Genomic DNA, 24,613 nt, shown 5'->3' with positions numbered 1-24,613 from the left:
GGCATCGCCGCCGGCACCGCGCTGCTTGAGCCGGCTGCCGGGCGGGGAGGCGGGGGAGGAGGAGGAGGAGGGAAGAAGGAGGAGGAGCGGGATGAGATTCAGGCCGTGACTCAGCAACCGCCGCGGCGGCGACTGTTGCGGCGGGTCTTCCCCCTCCGCGCGGCGGGGCCGGAGCGCGGCGCGCAGCGGGGCAGGAAGGCGGCGCGCGGCGGGCTGAGGGCCGGCGGGCACCGGCAAGGGGCGGGGCGGGGCGCCGGCATGGCAGCCGGCGCGGGCACGGTGGGGCGGGGCAGCGGCGGCGGGAGGAGGAGGAGGAGGAGGAGGAGGAGGAGAAGAAGAAGAAGGAGAAGAAGAAGAAGGAGGAGGAGGGTGTTGCCGCTGCTGCCGCCGGCGGGGAGGAAGGAGCACAGCGCAGCCCGCCGCCGCGGGGACTTGGCCGGGGCGGCCAGTGACATCACGCGCTGGAGCTGCTGCAGAGGGAGGCGGAAAATGGCTGCTGCGAGGTACCGGCGGGGGGGACGACGGACCGGGGACCCCCGGGGTGGGAGAGGGGCAGGGGCTACCCCCGTTCCTGCCACCGCGGAGGGCAGTGACCGGTGGGGCGCGGGGTGGCGGCGGCGGCGGCGATGGCCGTTGGCAGGGGAAGGGGGAGGGGGATTCTGCAGCGGACCCTGGACCCTGGACCCGGGGCACCGACCGCCGCCGGCTTCGCGGCAAAGCTGCCGGCGGGAGAAGAGGCTTGGGAAACGTTAATGAGATACGTCCTGACAAGGTGTTTAGGGTCCTCGTGCCGCGCCAACCCGTGTTTGTGGCGCTGGGGGCTGCTGAGGCGGCAGTTGGCGGCGGGAGCGGCTGGGCAACGGCCGGGCAGCGGCCGGGGGCGCAGCGCGGGGCCGGCTCCCCTCAGAGCTGCGTGCGCTGCGGCGCGTGCCCCACGCCGGCTGCCGTTAGCGCACCCGCCACGGCGCTCCCCCCGCGCGAGCCGCAGGGCAGTTGGTCGGTGCCGGGGCTCGCTGCAGCGAAGGCTGTCAGAGGGCACTAAGGACGTGTATATACGTACCCAGAAAGCACTAATGCCGTGTATGTCCGTACCCTGAAAGGGCTACTGCCGTGTATACGCGTAACCAGTATGTATATACTACTGCCGTGTATATACTACTGCCGCGTATATACGTACCCCCTTACTGCAGTAAACTGCAACGTGCTGCAGCAGATGCCACCTCCCCGTAACCCCCCGTCTGCCGCCCCGCCGGAGCTGATGCATCGCATGGTATAGCGTCAAAATCCTGCACGTGGAGGTTTGCTCATGCAAACGATCGCAAGGGTTCACAGCTGTCGCTGTTGCGACCGCCGCAGCCGATACTTTGACTGTGCTCCGCACTTTCAAAGACTCGGAGGTCTTTGAAAATGCAGTTCTAAACACCCTCGTGCTACTAAACCCCCCCAAAAATCTCGTGCTGAAAATGTATCCGGGCGTTACTTGCTATATTGTGTTTGCCTGGGTTACTGGGGGGGGGAAAGTTGGGTTAATTCAAGACAAAATTAATATTCTTTTCATGCGTCTTTGATGTGAGCACAGAAGTCTGTGGAACATTTCTGAAACTTTATAGAAATAATGAAAATTTCTGTGTAAATGCTGGAATAATATTGAAATGTTGCTGGTTTATATGACTGCCGTAAAACTACATAGAAAAGCATATGTGCAAATTTACATTAAACTGCTGGAAAGACAGAGAGGGAAACATATCTGTGGTAGCTTAAATAAGAACAGGAAAAAAGATCTCTGTAATACTGAAATTAGAAAACTAAAATTAATTTATCACTAAGCTAATAACATTGTAACAGTTTACTGTACCCTTAATGTTAGGGAAATCCATTTTCATTGAAAGATTCTCTTGATACCAGGTTGGGGGGCTCAGTAAAGAAAGAAAAATAAAAATACATTGGCTTTTAGGTCTATAATGTTTTATTCTGGGAATTTTGTATCACTTCATACTATTTGCCAACATAGTGAGCCAAAATAGCCTGTCCTATTACTCCGTAAAATGGAAAGTTGCTACATTGCAGCCTTTGATTTAAAGCTTTCCCTTTCTGCCTAGGAACTGACAAACGCTATACGGTTGTGTTGCATCACATGGTGCAATATTGAAATCTTTCCTAATACCGCAGTACACTGCAGTAAAATGGTTTTAATGCAGATTACCTGGAGATTATTCGAACGGTTCATGTTACCTCACTATAACATGAAGCAAATCAGCGTGATCCTCCCGGCAACACACTGCCCTGCTGCAGTGCTTCCCTGCAGTATGTTGCAGGAGCAGGAAACTTTTCGATACCTTTTGCTCTGCGCTGATTTATTGCTTCAGAATGGGATGGTGGAGGAAATGTGGCACAGCAGTGACTGCACAGTAAACCGCAGAGAACTGAGAGGGAACCGTTATTTTCACATTGTTCTCGGCTAACAGTGGATAGAAAACATTTGACAGACAAATCTCTAATGCTAGCTTGTTATTTTAAGGTTTATAGCTTTTCCCTTCTAAGGCTTAGAGCCCATTGGTGTCTTGATGATAATATTTTGTCATGAATTTTGTTATATCCTTTTGACAACTGCTTAATTTTTTTTTGTCAAATGCAAAAGAAAGTACAGTTTAGTACAAGAACTGCTGACAGGCATGATTTTTGAGAGAGCTACTGCTATAGGCTTCTGAGTCAACTGTCTCACTTGTATACCAAACTGCTGCTGTGGATTTCTTTATATTCTTTACTGCTCTGTTAAATACTGTGGGGTTTGGCAGTGTGGTTAAAATATTACTGCCATGGTGAATAAAGTTTAAATTTCTGAAGTTTTTTCACATTAAAAATAAGCAAACTAGATGTGGGTAGGTTTTTTAGTAATAAAGAGAAATGAAAAGAAGTTTTATAAGTATAGCGTTTTTAATCTAAGCTTCTTTATAGAATGTTTTTCAGGGAAATTTTCATAAATCTTAAGGATGATAAGCAGAGAAGAGAAAAGGAATGAAGAGAGGAGGTTAAAGCAAAACTGTTGGCTCTCAGCTGAGATTTGTCCTCAGAAGAAGAATCCCGGAGGTGAAGCTATTTCAGAGAACAGGAAGTAAAAGAAGGTAATGAAGTCTTGAGACTAATGGTGGCAAGAGTGTGTGGAATGGCAAGGCAGGTCAGAAAAGAGATCTAAGTTGTTGAGAGGCTGAAGCAAGTTCGAAAGAGTTTTATAACCTATGAAGGCAGCCTTCAACCCTGAAATAAAATAGGGGCAACTGCTGCCATTTCAGAGTACCCATGATGTGACCGCACTTTTGTGGAGATGGGAGAAGATGGGAGGTAGCGTCCTGCAGATACTTATTTGGGAAACAGAGCACCAACAAAGTCACGAGCATAGCTGAAGTTTTTGGCAGGAGGCTCGGAAGCAGCCTTTTACTTCAGCGATGCTGAGGGAGGAGGTGGTGATAAGTATTTGGGCAGAGGGATGAAAAAGGAAAGTTTTGCTTCAGGGACTCCACACAAAAGAGTTGACCAGCAGACATTTGCAGTGGAAGAGGACAGGACAGGAGGATATTGCTCTGGCTGCAGTCACTCTTGAATGCAGTTGTTTACCTATTTTCCCAAGTTGTGTGAGGGAGGGGAACAGCAGGGAAATTATGTCAAAGTTCTGCAGTTTAATGGAAGAGATGAGCAGGGAATGTGTTGTAGCAGCAGCAGCCCTCCTGCAGGGAGACAAGGCAGTGTTGACATAAAATATTCTTTCAGCCAGTCTCACATGATAACCTGTTCTGACTTAGCAGCCTTGCACAGCAAGGCTGAAGGCAGAGACACTTTCTTCTCTTCCCCTTGTCCTGTATCCAGAATTGCAGTACAATCTATGGACTAATGCATATTCCTTGAAATGTACATGAGGTTCAGCAACGCTTTTTAAAAGAAACTAAAAATCCTAGCTGAGTACCATGGGTTAGGCTGAAAAGAGGAAAAAAAAATTGCAAAAAAAAAAAAAAATAATTGTATTTTGAGTGGAGAAATCATGTCTGCAGAGATTTGCTGACCTCCCCCAGGGTGAGCTGTGGGATTCAAGGGCACTCCAGAACTCTGTGAAGGCACCTCTCTGCTCCTACAGATTCAGACCTTGTGGACATCACTTTGCAATTATAAGACTCCCTGTATCAGTGAGCCAAAAGAAAAAGGTCACATGCTAGATCTGGTGATGTGATTAGGAAATGATGCATGATACGATTTCAGAAGAGTTTCTGAGGAAGTGAAAGGGTAAGATAATTTCCTTTCACTGGTATGTATGTATGCTTTAAGGACTGTGTTTCTACTAATTAATTACAATTAAGTAAAATATTCTGCTTAAAGGACTACTTAACGGGTTAGAAGGGTTCTCTAATCATCTAATACTTCATAACAAAATACTTGTTTTTTTCTAATCAAACAGGAACAAAAGTAAATACAGTAAAAACCAAAGATGCAAGCAAAGTAAATACAGACAATATCGTAGTATCCGAGTATTATCAACTGCATTCAATAAAATAATTGACTTTCCTCCTCAATATTCTAGTTCACAGGTTGCATGTTGTCCTCAGTGTGCTTCCTAGCAGTTTAAGCATGATGTGTGAGAAGATGTTATGGGAGTTTCTGATAGGTGATTAAGCCTTGTAAAATGCATTCTTTAGCTGAAAGATTAACAATTTCCAGCTTGATATAGGCATCACATTTCAAAAAAATCTTATGTGAAATGATATGTTCTAAATTCAGCAAGGTTATTGCAAATCTTTTTTCTGCAAAACTTGATAAATTGTTTGCTCCATACAGTGCTTTGTATGTGTGGAAGGCACACTGGCATTAGTTAATTCTCACAATATCCTTGAAATTAGGCGAATATATATTATTATTTCAGATTCTTTGAAAAGAGAATGTAAACTGTATAGGTCATTTGATTTACACAAGACCAAACTGTCTGGCTCCAATGCTACAGGCTAGACCCCCTCTATGACTGGAACATTTTGCGGTCTGCAGGTGTCTTAGGTGACCATGTAAAACCAAATTCCTGTCTGCTTCATCTATAGAGAGGTAACTGTCCTTATTTTGCAGGTTCCTATCGACTCACACAACTTGCATGTTTTGATTCCCTCTGTTTATTAGACTGAATGTAAATCGAATGGAGTATGAGCCATGCAGTTGTGCACTCACGGCTTACAGTGTTGCTGGAAAAATGCTGGCAGGAATTCTGTGGGCATAAATTGACTTTGCAGACAGAGAGACTGATCTCGAGCCTAGATGGAAATATACTGCTAAAGCTCCTATGGCTTTTTTTTTTTTATTACAGCAGTGGTATGCCCCTTTGTCCTTGGTTAAAATTTGCTCTGTATTAATTTTTGGCAGTGTTTAATGTAGCAGTTGTCAATCTGAATGTGGCCTTGCAATCCCAGGGGGAATTGCACTTCATTAGTATTTTATGTATATAATTGGAAGTTGTTTAAGGATTGTTTCAGACCAATATACAATATTGTTTTTTTCGCTCTTATATTAATTTATATATAAAGTTAGGTTGAAGTACATAGACTAAAAAGACATTTAATTTTACAGGAGGCAAAAAATAGCTCTAATAAGGTTTGAGGTTGTTATCCTTGTAGGGAAAATGCCTTTCTGTCAATTCTCCTAAGTGCATGCAGAATTACTCTTAGTTGCAGTAATATTCCCTGGAGTAGGAGGACAAGGTATATGTCTCTTGTTCTAGCTCTTGTTCTACCTTTACTAGCAATGCATATTTTTTATTTTTTTAACTGGAGATCATCAAGTTCATTCCCTCCTACCAACATGCTGCAAAACCAGAGGAATTGAGGAAGAGCTTTGGAGTAAAAGAGCAGGCACTTTGAGTATTAACCAGGGATGACTTCTAATCTGTCATCACTCACCTATGACAGCCAGTAAAGACATATGAGTAGAGATAGTTAGGATGCAACTAGATTATTAAATACTGACCAGAGCTCAAGCCTGGGATTTCCTAGCTGCTATTTCACTTCTGTGCTCTTAGAGTTGAAGGGAGAACATCACCAATAGTAAGGCTTTGGGACAGCACAGCTTATCGAAATATACAAGATAGCTTATGCTTATAAAAAGAGCAAGATGCATCATCTTATAAATTCTCCCATCACATTATGAGTGAGTTTCAACAAGTCCAGTTTGAAAGTACATTAGTTGCACATGGAAAGTATGTCTGATGTTTTTTCAGCGTTTTAGGAAAAGGGTATTTGACTGCTTGGGCTGTTACGCATAGCAAGTGCACAGTTTTTGCATCTCAGCACAGATTTGCATGTGGTCAAACTTTCCCTAATGATGTTGCCTTCCCATAAACATCTTTAGCTGAATAAGTGACTACATCACTGGTCTTTAACCTTTATAATTTGGGAGCTGGTAAGATGTGTTGTGTTGAATTACCAAAGCCAGGTCAGAATGAGTACAGCCAGGTGTTGGACTCTACAGAGCCATGCTGACTTGTTTCTCCTCCCAGGCTACTTACAGCTTCTGAGAGTTTGAATATATTAACCTGCATGGAAAGAGCTTTCTTATGACTAATCAAATTCCTGTAGCTTAGGTATCTGTCGTGGTTTGGCCTCAGCCAGCAACAGAGAACCATGCAGCCGCTCGCTCGACTCCCACAGCCTTGGGAAAAATCAGCAGAAAAGGGCAAAACTCGTGGGTTGAAATATTATAATTTAACAGAACAGACAAAGGGAAGAAAAAAAGAAAAACAATAACACCGGTAAAGGAATATAAGAACGCAATTACAGTACCGCCGCGAAGCGCACCGACCAGACCCGCACCGCCGCAGCCCACCCCCGAGTGGCGACTGACTCCCCCTCCCCGGCTAGCTCCTTTTATAGCGGGGCATGGGTCACGTGGTATGGAATGCGTGCCTCCCCTGCCGGCTCCTTGGGGAAATTAACCCCATCCTTGCCGGAACCAGGACAGTATCTCATCCAGTTTAATAAATAAACAGATTTTTGTTGGTCTGTACCTTAATATATTTTGTTGAGCATGGCATTTGCGAACAAGCAAATCAAAGTGGGTATTAATTCTCCATCTGTCAGCTGTGAAATAGCTATTTAATAAAGCTACTAATCTGTGATGTAGAATTAAGATGACTTCCTGTGTCTTGTTATTTGGCATCTTATCTTTATGGGGACCTTTCACTGAGTGGGAAATTAAAATACAGATAAATAAATGTGGTTTATAGGCATGTGAGCTATCTAAGGTCCTATTTAAACTCAATTGAATCATTACCACCCAGAGAACAATGCATTTCCCTAAATGTATGTGTTTAGTGCCATTTGAGATGCCTGGAGTTAGTAACCACCCTCATGAGCCTCGAAGAGGGTCTAGGCCCTGTGTGAGATATGTGACCATCAGAATAGGCAGTTGGAGGCCAGGCATAATAATTTATGGTATCTAAGATCACAGAATCAGAGAGTGGTAGGGGTTGGAAGGGACCTTTGGAGATCATTTAGTCCAACCCCCCTGCCAAAACAGGTTCACGTAGAGCAGGTTGGACAAGAACACATCCAGGTGGGTTTTGAATATCTCCAGAGAAGGAGACTCCACAACCTCTCTGGGCAGCCTGTTCCAGTGCTCTGTCACCCTCAAAGTAAAGAATTTTTCCTCATGTTCAGATGAAATTTCCTGTGTTCCATCTTGTGCTCGTTGCCCCTTGTCCTGTTGCTGGGCACCACTGAAAAGAGTCTGGTCCCATCCTTTTAACACCCACCCTTTAGATATTGATAAGCATTGATGAGATCCCCTCTCAGTCTTCTCCAGGCTAAACAGACCCAGGTCTCTCAGCCTTTCCTCATAAGAGAGGTGCTCCAGTCCCCTGATCATCTTTGTAGCCCTCCACTGGACTCTCTCCAGTAATTCCTTGTCTTTCTTGAACTGGGGACCCCAGAACTGGACACAGTACTCCAGATGTGGCCTCACCAGGACCATAGAGGGGGAGGATGACCTCCCTCTAACTGCTGGCCACGCTCCATTGCACCATGCATTTATTTTCGGGCAACTGAATTGAGCTCTAGAGCATTTGAAATAAGCTGAATTGCTCTCCAGGGAGCTTTAATTGTGTTCAATAGGGGCTTGACTCTTAATGAGTGTTGGAGTTGCTCAAGGCTGAGGTATCTCCAAAAAGACAGCAGTTGTGATAAAAGACCTGTGGGAGATTGGCGGTCTTGGAGGGGCAGCTGAAGGCCAAGCAGAATACCAGAGGACACTGGCCTTAGAAACCTACATTTAGGAAGCCAAACTGATCTCTAGATCTCCAGTGATTACAGTGATAACATAGATACCCATTGCACCAGTGACATGTAAATGTAAGCATCTTAATCTAGAACTGAATCCTGTCCTGAAAGCCCAATAATGATGCCGGGTTGCTATCTTGAAATTTACGGAAATGAACGCCATGTTTCACTGCTAGTTGAATAAATTATTAGTTAGAAGTTTAGGACTTCTAGACATACTAAATATACCTGCTTAATAAATTCATTATTCATCCTTTCCTATCATTCAGTATTACAGATAAAATTAATGGTTCGATGCAAAAATCAGAGGTTTTCCAATAAGCTTCTTCAAGCTTTTTATTTAAGCCACAGCCTGACAAAGGGCTTTGACATACTTAAGTATTAATGTTATTTTATAGAACTTCCAGGTTGCTGAAACTCACAGCATAGAGGGCACTACTGTGAAAAATAATAATGGTTTCATTAATTCCTTGGGCCACTCAACTGGATTTTAGCACATAGGACAAGGTATGGACCGAATTCTGCATATAATCCTGTGGGTTGTAAATGCTGCTGAGGCTTTGAAGTCAACAAGACAATCTGCGTAAGGCCAGAAGATGTTGCTTTGCCATTAATAGCATCACTTCCTAGAAAAATATCTCAGATTATTTCATAGATAGTCACACCAGGATAGTGATCTACAGTCAGGAAATGAGCTGTTGGATATCAGTAATAAAAATCCTATAGTTTTATCCTTCCTGTGGAAGAAAAGTGTGATTATTTCTGTGTATTTATAGTCTTGAAAGTTGCAGTAATGTTCTGATTGATGCTCCCACAGATTATCTGCTGAATTTGGAACACGGCGATACTGGTGATTCCAGAAAATCTGTACTCTCTATTTCTCAGCTGAGACCAGCAGATTTGTGCTTTTAAGTCATAATTTTCCATAAAATTACTTAAGACATCAGACTGCAAATTTTTTGGGCAGTAACAACACTTCTATATTCCTCTGACAGTGCCTAATTCCACTGAAATCATTAGTAAATCTTACACTGGTTTCAGGGGAATAAGACAGAATCCACAACAGGGCATATAACATATTTAAATATGGTCATGTTTTCCACCTTACACTTGCTACAGAGAACTGGGGATTTTGAGACTTCAGTGCAGCCCAAGAGTTCTTCACCAACATTGTATTTAATGACCTGACAAATTCAGTGTAAAATGCCAGAGTCTAAGTAACACAAACCAAATCTGTGACTGATTATCCTGATTTGGAAATAAATAGTTTTGAGTGAGGTAGATTAATTTCTAGCCCAGTAAAAGTTGTTTGTTTGTTTGTTTGTTTGCTTTCCCAAGGAAAACTGGGATTATCAAAGGCTGAACTTACAGGGTAGATAATGTAAAATCTTAGTGCTTTATTATGGATCTGTGTTGCACCGTTGCGGTACAGTTTCTTGTTTTGCTGAGATCAATAGCGAAGCACTGTTTTAAACCATGGCAGAATCAGACCCATCGGCCCCAGTGGGCCTACAATCTCATGTTGTAAATTTGTAATACTTTACACTGCGTTTACTGAAAGGAAAGAGAAATAATGATCTCAGCATGCCATCTGCCAACTCTCTGGCTGAATGGAACAGACTATGTCAGTCAAAGGGTGAGATACGTCTTTAAATTACTTTTGTGGTTTGTTTTTTTTTTTTTTTTTTGTTCTGGCTTTTTGGGTTGCTTAGTAACAATATTCTGTGTGCAAATTTGTAGCATCTGTGCAGAATGTGAGGTGTTAACATGTTTGTAAAAATTAAGGAGTCTAATTAGTGTTTCTTCTGCAGAGCTCTAAAATTAAATGGCTCCTTCCCCCACATCTACAATTTACCTGCTTTTAGAAAAAGTAAAGGCAGATTTGTGTCTTAGGACAGTGATAAATCATACATTTGCATTTCAGTACTTCTCAAATAAGTAGCTAGTGTTTTCAAATGGAGAATATAGCAGAATTAAGTAACTTGCAAAACATAAGTGGCTTTCAAAGATCATGTAATTCTGCCTCTGTGGTTAGTAGCTGCACCCAGGGTAATGTCTATGAACGATTATATATCTTCCAATTAAACCACTGAACAAAGCACTCAGTGTCAGGAATCTTACTTGATGACTTGCAGAACTGTGTTAGAAAGATTTAAAATGGGGAACCAGGTACACTTTAACAGACTTCATACTCCATCCTTTTGGCTCCCTATAGCAGAAGGTCTACTGGAATCTATCCTGCTATTCAAAGTCTATTAAAAAAAAAGAAAAAGTTAATATCAGATGGGCTGGACAAAGCCAGCTTCTGTAAGGAGACATACCTACCCCTGTATGGTCACTGAATAGTCAGTGGAGAGAAATAGGCACTCCCAGACAGTAAGTCATCTGCAGTCTTTTAGATACATGTCTTAGGGTGAGATGAATCACCTCTCTCTGCGGTGACTGAGCCAAACGTGGCTAGATGCCCTCTTGCTTTTAAGGCAGTAAAAGTTTGGTAAGATTAACCCCACTCCCCAAGATTATATTTTTCTTGGTGATACAGTATATTTTGCCTTTGATCTGTTTTGGCAAATAAAACATTTTAGAAGGAGGCATGTGCAGCAATCCTGACTCAGACAAGGTTCACATTGACTACAGAAGGAGAAAAGGGTGAGAAAATACTGCAGGACTTCTCTTCCAGTATTTTAGTGTTCCTTTTCTTCATTAAAGACATTTTGTTCTACATTTCCATTCCGTTTAGTCACTGGATAGAGATGATGCCAGCAGACAGTTAGGTATTATCCCCAGGGCGCATGGATTGTCACAATAAATTCTGTGGAAAGACACAATTTGATTCATGTCTGTCAGCAGAGTTGAAGCCGTAGCTGTAGGAAAATACTAACAATCAACTATTGCACTCTGTTCCTTTTATTTGGCAATGTAATAGTTTCATTACTTTATATATAATGCAAGCAGTTGAGTTGATGCCCAGCAGAGCTGCAGCAGAGGAGAGGGGACCTGGCCAGTTGCTGTTGCTGCCCCACAACTCCTTTCCAGCTTTGATGCCTTCAAAGCAGCAGGAGCAACGGGACTGAGCACAAGCCTTGGAAAGCTGTCAGGAGGCTTTCAGACTCCTGCCAGGAGCTAAAGGCGTGGATCACAGAATCACAGAATGGTAGGTATTGGAAGGGACCTTCAGAGATCACCTAGTCCAACTCCCCTGCCAAAGCAGGTTCACCTATAGCAGGTTGGACAGGAACACATCCAGGCGGTTTTGAGTATCTCCAGAGAAGGAGATTCCACAACCTCAACCCCATCCTTCCTCCCATGACTACTTGTGAAATTCACTCCTTATTTCTCTTAGCATCCTATGTAGCTTATATTTTAACTTGGCAGCTAAGACTCTTGGTGAAATCAGTTTAGCTGTTTACTAGTACACCCTCCCACCACAGGCAAGAATCTTGACAGCTCTAAAGAGCTTTATAGATGATGTAGACAAATTGCTGAGCTCCGAGTCCTGTCATGACCATGGTAAAAATTGTCCCTAGCTTTGAGTGGCGGGATGGATTTTTGTGGATCCAGGTGCTTGTTTGGTCTAAAGACTGTGCGAGGGATTTTGCTGGCCGTGGCCTTCACAGTGTCTACCAGTGGCACCAGGCTGCTGTCATGGGCTCCGAACATCCAGAAGTCCGCATGTCCATTGACTTCATTAAGCTGTACAACACGTACGTAAGTCTGATACCTTCCAAAAGCTGTTGGACTTGCTACCAATGTGCACAGTGTTGGCGCAGCTTATGTGTGAATAGCCCCAGTGCCATGGGGAATCATCTCTTACCCTCCATGCTGGGAACAGCCTGTGTATTCAGTGCGTCCCCGGAAATTCCAGGCTGGCTCACTAACCCTGGATGAGCACAGACCACAAGCACTTCCCGTGGCTCAGAGGATATTTGTCTCAATACAAAATGAGAGACAACATATAGACTGTTAAGAGAACTACAGGGAAACATTAAAAAAATATAGAAGTCAGTCAATCAGTTGTTAGTGTGAGCGCACTGGCAGCTCTAACTTTGCTGCAATTCTGTTGATCTTGTGGGGGCTTTTAGAAGGGTAATGAAGTAGCTCGCAACTGCCAAGGGCCAAGGCGGAGAAAGCTGAAAGTACTTCATTAGAGAATCGAAGAACTGGGTGATGGGTATTGCTGTGCTGTGTTGATCAGAGGTAGAAGCTAACATCTTCGTGCCAGATGAGAAATTCTAAGCTGACTGGGGTATATACTCAAAAGCATTTTGAAAAAGAAGGAAGAATATTGATGCCCAATATGATTGCACACACCAGCTGGTTTAAATCTGGGATATTGTTGTTCGGACAAATCTGCCATTTCATTTTGGACCTCGCCTATCCCTAGTGAGGTCAGTGCTGAAACTTTTCTTCCTTTGGGTTCTACTTTGTCTATATGTTTATTCATTTGAATGATCCCTGTCTGTGGTATGAGGATCCACTCAGCATGGATCGGTAACAGAACGAGGCCTCCAGTGATTCATGATAGGCATACATATTCAGGCTGCTTTCTCTCCAGAATTTACATGGGATGGATGTTTCCTGGTCTTTCTAATTCTCTTTAAAGAAAATTAATGCGAATTCTTGCAAACACAGTCTCCTTTCTTCAGCAGGGCTGTACTTAACAATTCTACTGCTATCACACTCAACACATTCTGCATAAAAGCATGATTTAATACTCTTTTTAATGGCGATTTCTTACACCACTTGCCTCATTGTATCAGTAAACATGTTGACAAGAGCGCAGCTGTCTTTCACAAATTAACAAGTTCACCCCTGTGTGAAAAGCCAGCTCTGTTGAGGCATAGCACAGACATGGTGAATAGTGGTGAGCTGGGCTTCTGCAAACGAATTGACATTGCGTCTTGGAGCACTGCAGCCAGATTTTCTCACTTTGACATAATAACCTCACATAATTCTCCTTCCTAGCTCTGAGTTACCTTTTTGACAGCCTCTGCATGAGGCACTAGATTTGCTTCTGACTGATTGAGGCCAAGTAAATCGCAAATTACACTGTCACATCTGGGAATTCATAAGTTTTCAGCTCTGTAAAAGTACTTCACTTCTATGAACTGACAGGATAAACCATATGTTTATTGGAAAGAAGATCAAGGTTTGACAAAATCAGATCTTCTATTTATTTATCTGATTTAATAATTTTAAAGTAGAAAATATCTTCTGTGAGTATAATGGAAACACTTAAATGAACCGGTTACATTTCCAGTAGAGTTTAATAACGTATGTTACATTCCACACTTTCGTGTAAGGCATATCAGCTTCATTAGAAAAAATAAAGCACAAAGTATGACTTGTTCCCTTTTCTCAGTGTAGAACTCCAGTGCTTTAAAAAGCCTAGAAATGGTCCTTTGCTTTAAAAATATTGTTTTATGTAAGCAAAGGATTTAGCTGTATATTTGGGTTAAGAGTTCTCCTTGTTGCTGTTACTCTTTATGAAGCAGCCCAGCTCTCTTCTAGTCCTCAGCCTGTCATTTCTTTCATTCGTCAAGTTTTCCACTGCCAGAATGTGTCATACCTCACCCAGTCCGTTGTCCTGGGTTGGTCTTCTGTGGATACAATTGTACATCTTACTGCCCATGAGGTGATTAATACAGCCCTGGAAGTCATACATCCCTCTTAATAGCATGCATAGCTAGCACTTTCTTTAGTCCTAGGGGAAGTTTTTACCACACCTGTATCTTTTAGTCAGAGGCTGGACTGACAACTTTTGTTGGGGAAAATGTAGTAGTAATAAACATCCCAGCCAGGAGATGGATTAGGCATAGCAGTAATATGGAAGCGAGGGCTCTGCGAGTGAAAGCTGTTTTCTGTGCATAGTTTTGGAGGCAACTGTCTGATGTACGTGTATCGAGCAGACCATCTCCCATCTTTCAGGGGAGATATAACACACTGCTTGGCTAGTTTTCACTTCGTTATCCAGGATATTTTCATACAAGCTAATTACTGATATCCAGGAATAGGGGCTTCTTAAAGTATTCTTGTAACATTCCTGTGGCACAATACCGTAACAGCTATTTTTCCTATGATGTCCTGCAGGCAGTGTCTGTGTGACAAGAAAACCACTTAACAATGAAAAAATTCACACTGTTTGATTTTGTAAACGATAATTCACTGCAAATTGGAGAGACTTCATGGATACAGGACCTTCCCAGCGATGACAATGAACTAGAGAGACTCCTGAAACCAAATGAGCACATGCTAGTAAACTGGCCTGTGGGAGAAAGAAAGACAGAAAAGCACCTGGTGAAAGTTGTGTACATGAGTGGTGAGTGCAGTTCCAGAGCACTTGTCTGATTATGAAATTTTAATCTAGTTGTAAGGTATTGCTACCTGATTTTCTGTGCTTTGGCCTTTTTTTTCCATCACTTCAGATGACCCCCAAGAGCTGGTGGAAATGATGCAAAAGATATTACAGGCAGATGAAATTACAAAAATACAAGTCCTTGGAAAAAGCAAGAGGAAGAGGATAGAAATGATATTCTCAGAAAGTGAGGACAGTGACCTGGATAAAGAACAGGTGAGTTTCTGTCTTTATGTGCCTGATATTAGTCCTCAAACCAGGACAGCCCATAATGGAATGGAATAGACTGTAACTATTGATTCTTCACAATATAATACACAAAATAGGTATAGTAAAGGTAGGAATACAGGCAGTCTTCACATGGTACCTCAGCACAATAACCTGTCAGAGTAGGCCAATAGATTTTGTCCTTTGCTATTCAAAAAGAAAAGTATTATTTGAGACTTGGATGCTCTGTAGCTTCAGTAGTTTTTCTTCCATAAGACAGAAGTCTGACCACTGCATAAGAAAGGGAAGGGATCAGGTTTTCTGAGCTTTGCATTGTGCTGAGAGCTGCAGTGACAAAATGTAGGAAAAGAAAACATAAATCTTAACGAAAAGTTACGAACATATTTTTCAAAAATACTAACCAAGAAAATCAAGTGCACAGTGAATAAAAGTTTATGGAATACTATGAGATACTGTAATGAAAGGCTCTATAGGAATGCAAAGGCACCGTTATGCTTTTGCTTACAGGGGAAGATGATGAAGCATATAAAAAGAAAGAAATCATTGCAGACATCTGCTCCTGACAACATCCTAAGTCAACTTGAAACATCTTTAATTAACAAACAGGTAAACATCTCATCTTCAGCAATTTTAATGTATTAAGCAAAAGCAAACTGAAATGTATTTGTTTAGGGGGACGTAAGGCTTTTGTTTTAGTGAAGTTAATGGTTCTAAAAGACACTGCCTTAGAAAATTGGGGATGGAGAACAGAGAGAGAAGTACCTAACAGTTACATGCTACACTGACATTTCATTTTTATTTTTAACAGGAATGGTAATAGCTATGCCCAGTAACCGCTATTACTAAAATGCACTGAGTCTGTTTATGCATTCTGTGTACAAAGAGAATATTCTGATTTAGCCAGATATTTTAATATTAGTATTAATGCATTAATTTTATGCTGTTTTGTCTCCAGATAGCACAAGGTTGGTTTGTTTTTTGTTTTTTTTTCCAGAGAGAACCATATTCAGGAAGCAACTTTCTGTACAGTGAAAGTAGCAGTGATGATGAAGAGCCTTTATTTCAACTATCCAAGGTAGAACTGTGTGCCAAAATAAAAAGTCTCAAGAGGAAGCTGACAGACACCATGAGAGAAAACTGCCGCCTACGGCAGTCCCTGGTGATGCTTCAAGGTAAAGTCAGGGGAATTATTTTGATGAAGAGGAAAGCCTGAAGGTCATGAACAGCTTGATTTATAAGAGGCCATTTGGATGGGAATTATGGATGCTCAAGCACCTGACACGATCAAGGCCGACTATTAGCATCAGTCTTTGATACATGGCAACATTTAATTCCAGCAGCACTTAGAAAAAACTGTCTTACACGGAGGCCATGCAATCATAGAGTTAGAAACGGAAAAATCTGTCTAAATCCTGTCAGTTGTTCCCAAGATAACCTTTCTGTATGCTGTGTATAACCATTGGCTAAGTTCAAACACGCCACTGATCCGTCCAACTATATTTATTAGCAGTCTTTCTTGATCTACTGAAATTTTATTTATTCTGGAATGATCTTATTTCTAATTACTTTGGTAATTCCTCATTATTGATAATCTGAGTTAGTTCCAGGTGCAACAAATTTAGTCCTTTCCCAGAGGTGAACCATTTTGCTCTTTCATAAATGAATCCTTCATCACTTAGTGATCATCTCTGAAGCTCCTCTTGCTTGTCTCTGTCCGTTATTTTGGGGCATCCAAATTTTCAAAACATTAGTGAATGAATAGGGCTGAAAGAGGATTTGCTCCTTCCCTTGTCAGCTACATCATACTGTCCCTAGACAGCCTAGTATTTCTTTTATTTTTTTTATTGTCACATGATTTTGCAGGTGCTTCTCAGTTTCATTGCCCACCTGATTCCATTCCATATGTTACTCATCTTGGTTTGAACCATTCATCTCCACCTTTTTGAGTATTACTTTTAAACATTTTGTTAGTGTCTGACAACTTTTCTTACACATTTAGGTCCATTTGCATTGTATCTTAAGCACTTGTATTAGTCTTCTACAGTATTTTCTGTAATTCAGTGATTCTGTATCTTGCTGATGCTTTATCCCTTGGATCCTTTTTGCTCTAAATTGATTCTTCCTAATGGACTCAATAAAATTTAATATTTGAAAATAAATATTACTTGGAGAAAAGGTTATTTAAAAGATATCCTCTATAGGTTAAAAAAGAGGGAAAAAAAAACCAAACATTTACGCAGTCCTATGCAGTCTATGTAACTTCTTTGAAGCAAAAAAAAAAAATCAGACATAACATTACTTAGCCCATATTCAACAGCTCTACAGACTTGTAGAGATTTTGAGATAGCAAAAGCAGAAATAGCCCGCTTAGTGCCATGATGGGTGTAAACTAATGGTTCCTCTTAGCCTTGCAGAGAACTGATCTATCCTGTTCTAGAAACAGAGGACAGATCTTCACAGGTGGGGACAGCAGAATGGCAGGAAAACATTTGAGAGAATAGAAAAAAAAGTACATTAAAGCATTTTCTGACTACTTTGACTCTTTTGCTTTATGACAGGAATCTAAATGCAAAAATATCCATGTTTATGTAATTAGAGTCTGAAAGCTTCAATTACTATTTTACCCCTCACTTTCCATTTGATTTCAGTGTTGCCACAGGCAGTCACCCATTTTGAGGAACTGGTAGGGATGGCTGAAGCACTGCTCAAGGGGGGAGTGACATCATCTACATCCAGTCTGCATTCACATGCTGTTTGGAAAGCATCTAACAATCCGTTAGCAGATTCATATGCAGCTATGCACAGTAACTCCAGTTCACCAATAACTTTGAATGTGGAAGATGAGGAGCAACAGACTGAAAAACAGGTCAGTTAAAAGGCAATTTCAGGCATAAAAAATAAAACTTTATACAGTATAAGCTTTACTGTTACATTATAAAAAATATAAAAAATAAACATCAGTAAAAATCATGTTATCACCATTCAGTTGATGATGTGATTAATGAGCTCCTTTTGTGCAGAAAGCTTTTTCCAGGAGAAACACTAGACTTAATTCAATATGCTGGTACACGCTCAAACTCGCTTTGATTTCTGTGGTTTTGCACATCTGTGACTAAGGGCAGAATGTGGATGCATGGAGAAAATACTGAGATCCAGGGATATCTTCCAGCCTAATGGTTTGGATGCCAAAGGGGAATGGTAGTGTTTCAGAGATAATCTAAGAAAAATACCAGCAGTCTGTTTAAACTGTTAGTAAGTAAATGGAGAATGGTATTTTTCTGCTCTTGTTCCAGACACTGGCCAGCATTTAAGTAGAAATACATATATATATATAGACACTGAGTAAAGATGTTCCCCTATTCTCTGTAATTGTAACAGAGCATAATTGAGAAATCTGAGGCACAGAGGCTGTACATGATAAATATAAAGACACAACCAAAAGAATAATTCTAGCTTCTGCATTCACAATTTACATATACATTCTTATGCACTGAGTCATGCCAGTTGGTGGAAATCATTCTCATGTGTTGTCACAGGGTCCTAAAACCCAAATAACACTATTATGAATTATCAAGGTATGATGTTTTGACTGAACATTGCACTACGCAAAATTTGACTTAACTTCTCCAAAGAAATAAAAAGACCTGATTTTCTAAACAACCTAGCCTTTCTTAATAGAGGTAGCTCCAAATTTCCCATTGGGAGAGTTCAAATACTTAGGCTGTACTACTGCTGTGTGCAGAAGTCACCCTCAAAGCCCAGGGCCAGATGTCACAGTTCTTAGGGCATGTCTGCTCGGAGGCAGGAATATTAGCTTGGGCGTAGTGCCATGCTTCCTGAGGCTGTACAGAATTCACGCCAGAACTGGACCACAGCCAGCCCACATGGAGTGCAAGCAGAAGGATTTAGATATGTCTGAACATGTCCTGTCCCCACTGGTGAGTAATCAGGATCGCTTGGTGAAGTGTTTGCTCGGATGAATGGGGTCCTTAGTCTGCCCCACACTTGCTTCTGACAAAAATCAGCCTGCGTGTACAGTTGCAAACGTTGAGTGGTATGCAGGTTTAGCATTGATCTCAAGCACACAGTTTGCAGAGATTACTTTTGAAATTGTGGTTTAAAAATAGAAAATTAATAAAAATATTTCAGAGGTAATATTATGTAATGTTTCTAGAGAATTGCAGTATGCCTATACTGATCTTATGCCTATGATGATCTTAAAGGTCTTTTCCAACCTAAATGATTCTATGATTCTATGATTCTGTGATCAATTTTGTTTTCCAGTTCAAGATCGAAAAGTGGCAGATAGCACTTTGTAACAAAAGCAAACCTCAAAAGTTTATAAATGACTTGATGCAAGCACTTTATACACATGAATACATGGCTACGCACAGCCTGACAGGTGCAAAGTCCTCCTCTTCAAAGGACAAGGCGGCGAAACCAGCTATGAATCAGAATGAAGTTCAGGAAATCATAGGTGATGACTTGTTAACGTTACTCAATGTGGCACTGACTTGACAGAGGGCTTTCTCTGAGGGAGGGGCTGTAATGCTTAACAGCTGGTCTACTCAGGTGATGTGCTGTTTCATATTTCCTTCTTCTGCTACATACTTCTTTAACCCATCTGTTACAAATACTGTCAGTGAAATGCTAAGTAGTAGTATTTCTATTGTGTGAATTTTGTGGGTTTTACTTAAGTGGCTACTCAGCACAGTGATATTAGGTTTTTTACCCTTTGAAAGGTTAATCTACAACAGTCAAACTTAGAGAATGATGATAACGGGTAAGGGAAGGCAGAGAGGACACACTCCAATCAAATTTAAAATAACTTCTGCTATATTCTGAAGTTACTGAATGTTATGAATTCTGACATTTTAAATAGCGCTGGAGGCAAAATTAGACAATAAGTGCATAAGACAGGAACAGTGATCAGAGAAGCAAACAAAATTTATTTTATGCTGAGGTTTAAGGCAAAAATTGTTTGGTGCATAGGAAAGAATCATTTCAGATGGAAGTAGCAGCTTTAAAGAAAACAGTATTTTGTGAGCACATGAGGCCTCATTTTTATTGGAGTCCCACCTATAGCTTAATAGTTGTCCAACATAGCCTAAATTCCTGTACTAGAATCCCTCGCCCTTTGCCATTCCCTTGGACTTCCCCAGTTCTCTCAGTTCCCTTCCCAGCTTAGCTCCAGTTCCTGTACCTTGGTCCAGTTTTGTTGAAGTTGGCCAGGAGTTTCAAAAGTTGCAGAAACCTTTCCTTAAGAACCTAGCTAGAGAAAAAGGCCAAAAGTCAAGAGAGAGAAAAGGAAAGGGTGTGTAAGATGGTGAAAATATATTTAGAGCCAGTAAGATGAGACAATTTCAGAATGATATATGAGAAAAATTAAAAAGATTTCATGGGATGAGAAGAATGGTTGGACTCAAAGATCTTAATGGTCTTTTCTAACCTAAATGATTCTATTATTTTAAGAGTTAGTAGTGACTTTTCTAAAGGTGGATTCTGGGGAAGGATCTAGGCAAAACTGAAAAAGGAAGCAGAGAAGACAATCAGGACACTCAATACAGCATTTTGCAGAGAATTCTGTGATGAAGGGAAGTCAAAGAAGTTTGTTAAGGGAAATGAAAACACTCCTGAATTCAAATAGAAAGAAAAAGAAAAGAAGAAAAATAAGATGGAAGCCTGGGAGTTCTAGGACCATAGAAAATGAGTTAGTAGATCAGCTTAATAGATCCTGGGCTGTGGATCTAAAGAACTGTGGCCAGCAGGTCAAGGGAGGTGATTCTGACCCTCTACTCCGCTCTGGTGCGACCTCACCTGGAGAAGGTCCAGAGGAGGGCCACGAAGATGATCAGAGGGCTGGAGCACTTCTCCTGTGAAGACTGGCCGAGTGAGTTGGGGTTGTTCAGCCTGGAGGAGAGAAGACTCTGGGGAGACCTTATAAGATGGGCAGGGACACTTTATCAGGGAGTGTACTGACAAGACAAGGGGTACTAGTTTTAAACTGAAAGAGGGTAGATTTAGTTTAGATATTAGGAAGAAATTCTTTACTTTGAAGCTGGTGAGGCACCGGAACAGGCTGCCCAAAGAGGTTGTTGAGGCCCCGTCCCTGGAGGTGTTCAAGGCCAGGCTGGATGGGGCTTTGAGCAACCTGGTCTGGTGGGAGGTGTCCCTGCCCATGGCAGGGGGGTTGGAACTAGATGATCTTTAAGGTCGCTTCCAACCTAAGCCATTCTATGATTATCAGTAATACCAGAATAATTTTTACTCAAATCAAATTATCAAACACAAAATCAATGAAGTAGTGTGTAAAGATAGCACAGTAACTAGAGCTGAAGCTGAAGTAGCTGGAAATTTCAAAGATGCAAGAAATACGGTTTTGATCATACATCTGTTGTTTCCCTAATTTGGAGGCCTCATATATACCATCTCTTTATTTTGCAGGAATCACTAAACAGTTGTTTCCAAACACAGATGATGCTTTAATTAGGCGAATGATGGGACAAAAACTGAACAATTGCACCAAGAAGCCAATTTTAAGCAAAGATCTTAACTCAGGTGCTTTTCAGAAGCATAGCTTTTGGTAAGTCTTAAAAAAAAATGTAGCCTGCAATGTGTAATTCCATATATTACCCTGTGGTAACAAAATCTAAAAGCAGTCTTAAAATAACCATGAAGATACATGTTCATATATGCATTGCCAAGTAGGTAAATATGTTCATAACCTTGTACAAAAAGTACGTAATACAGAAGCAGTCCAGCCTAACATTACAGCACAAAAAAAGTTGTTCATTCCAGACAAAGCAGCACACAGCTATTAAATTACAGGAAGAGATTACAGAAGTAAACACATGGAGTTACTTTGATCAATATGTCTATTTTAGATTTGGCATTATTTACTTTTCTTATTATTTTCTGTAGGCTCTCCAAAGACCAGTCAATTCCATTTTCATGTCACCTGTTGTGCCTCAATTAACCCACAAGTAAAGCTAAGGAAAATCATATCTCTTTTGTACCTACTGATAAAAGCACTGTAGGAGAGCTAAATTACCATTCTTTTACTTCCATAAGAGTCTTAATTATTGGGGCAGAGGAATTATTAAATAACATCTTGCTTAGTATGGGCATTCTTACCTTTTGAACAAAACTAGTCTAAAGGTGTTGAACTCATCCCTTTTGTCAGTGAAGTCAGCTATTTGCATAGTACTGTTTCGCTATATACCAAACATGCATATCATGGAAGAGTTGGGGTTGACCTCTGTGTATTAGCTAGTCCAATCCCTGCTGCTCAAAGCAGGGTCACCTAGACCAGGTTGCTCAGACCCATGTACAGTTGGGTTGAGTAACTCCAAAGGTGGAGACTCCACAACTTGTCTGGGCAACCTGTGCCAGTACTCAGTCACACTCACAGTGAAAAAGCGTTCCCTGATGTTCAGATGGCACCTCCTGTATTTCAGTTTCTGCCCATTTCCTCTGGTCCTGCCACTGGGCAGCACTGAGAAGAGGCTCTGTCTTCTTTAAAACCTCCCATCAGATGTTAATACATGTAGATAAGATCCCCTTCAGCCTTCTTGAGGCTAAACAGTCCCAGATCTCTCAGCCTTTCATCAGAAACAGGATAAGAAATTAACAACGAACAAGATAAGAGATTAAAATCAGTGAGACAGGGAGAACAGATTTGTCCTTACTTAGACTTTCTATACAGAAGTAATATTTTACTTCTTCCTAGTTCAGTTATCTTGTGCATGTTTTAAAATCTGTATTTGCAACTGTAAGACACTTCATAACCAAAAAAACCCCAAAGCAAACAAACAAACAAACAAAAAACCCAACACCCCAAGATATTTGACTATGTTATGACACAATTGTTTGAAAAGTAGCTTTGCTACTAAAATTCCTCTCTAAGCCACCTGGAAGGACTCCATAGACCACCAGTGGTCTATGAATTAATTACTGCTTGAGAAATACTCAGATAGTATCTATTGGAAGAATCCACATACACAGGTTTTCCTATTTAGAAACAATAAATGAATGCACTAGCCTGGCTAAAATACAGTTGACTATGTTAATGCTTTTATCCTAGAGATGAGAAGGCTTCATAAAACAAAGGTCCTCTGTATTTGTAACATACAGTGTGCATTGATTCACTGCAGTATTTTTCCTCGTCCTTGATACAGGAGGTAAAAATAACAGCACAGAAGCAGAAACTCTGTCTTATTTGAAAGTATTAAAATCTTAAATATTTTATATTTTAAATCTTCATCTTCATCAGATGAATCCATAAATTTTGCTAATTCCTGAGTCTTCTCATGTACAAATATAGTATTCCTGAAGCCTTGACGGGAAGATCTTGAGCTAGCACTGTAACAACTCTGGGCTGTTTTTTAATACTGCCTATAGACCTTTCAATTTAAACTTGATATCTTAAAAATGTCTTTATGTCTGTTATTGATAAGTCCTTATATAAAATCCAGCCCAACATCCACTGAAACCAATGCAGATATTGTCTGCATAGACTCTCTTGAGTTATTAGAATTATTATTATTAGAATGCATTTATAATGGATTCATTTTACATTTGTTCAGAATTTCCTCACTGTAAAAGCATTTAAGCACCTTGTAAGTAATCAAGATAACAGTGGTGATTCCTTCAACTCAGATGACACAAGTTTTCTCTGTAAGAAAATTAGGAGAATTTAAAAGTGCTCACAATCTCACAGTTCCTCCTTCAGTTCACCTTCCAGCAATGAAGTACAGAGAGGGGTCAAGAGAAAATCTTAGTAAAAACTTAACACACAAGTTACTACCTTTTAAAACTGGTGATACTGCAGTTTTGATCTCCTCCCTTGCTGGTCCTCCTTCCTTGTCCACCTGCTCCACCTTTCCGCAGAACACGATTACGATTAAAGAGAAGGAACTTGGAGTCAATTCCAACGAGACAGAGAGTCACCATCTCAGATCCATATGGCTGAGGTGAAACAAGGAAAAGGGGAATGTGTCAATGAAGAAAACTAGTTCACTAGCTAATAAACTCTGCTGCTTGGAAACTAAGAACAGAAAGACTAAGAACTAAGAAATTGCACATTTAATGTTAGTATCTCAAGCTTAGTTATAAATTGTCTCAACAGTGGCTCAACAGCTGCTCCTCAGGGCATCATCTCTTCTGCTGTTCCTCCCAGCACACAAGACCAGCAGGATGATGATTCACCAGCTGCTAATGCACAAATTCAGCACAGTGACAGCCGTCTGACTCCTCCACCTCTCACTACACAAGGTCAGTAGGGGTGCTTCAAACCCACTTCTTCTAAGGTGGAGTTTCATCTCGCCAGAAGCTCACCAGCACCCTCTCCCAACCAGGGTTGCGGACAGGATCTCAGGAATTCAGACAAAGAATAACAGAAGGTATTTCATACCAGTTCAAATTCCCAACAGAGATTAAAGAGTAGTATAAAATAAAATCTAAATGAGCCTAGCAACAGTGGACAGAGATACTGGTAGCAGAATAGAAGCCTGAGACCATTTTCTCAAACAAATTATTATCCCACGGCCTAGAAAAAAATGAAGGCACATTAATATCTTTGGCTTTAAGATATTATTAAATATATGCATGTTATGTGGTAATTAAAAAAATAGAAACTCATTCAGAAGAATATAAGAGTTCCCCTTAGTTAGAGAAAAACATTATTTAAAGTAATACCAAAAGAATGTGTAAAAGAGGAACCTTAATCCCCTTG

The 24,613-nt window shown here is 41.1% G+C and overlaps 1 protein-coding gene across 1 annotated transcript; it reads left to right on the top strand.

Moving 5' to 3' along the window:
• Positions 1-340: 340 nt before the first annotated feature.
• Positions 341-24,161, top strand: BEND6 (BEN domain containing 6; the record flags this gene model as incomplete). Its single annotated transcript, XM_082480748.1, has 9 exons — positions 341-503; positions 14,388-14,616; positions 14,723-14,868; positions 15,388-15,486; positions 15,875-16,052; positions 17,529-17,746; positions 19,165-19,357; positions 21,325-21,463; positions 24,008-24,161. The coding sequence occupies exons 2-9, from the start codon at positions 14,421-14,423 to the stop codon at positions 24,159-24,161; spliced, it is 1,323 nt and encodes a 440-aa protein (XP_082336874.1). The 5' UTR covers positions 341-503; positions 14,388-14,420.
• Positions 24,162-24,613: the final 452 nt, after the last annotated feature.

Source organism: Vanellus vanellus (assembly GCF_965231255.1).
Source record: "Vanellus vanellus genome assembly, chromosome: 3".
Lineage (NCBI taxonomy): Eukaryota > Metazoa > Chordata > Aves > Charadriiformes > Charadriidae > Vanellus > Vanellus vanellus.
Note: the sequence above shows the minus strand (reverse complement) of the source record. Positions and strands in the feature narration are given on the sequence as shown.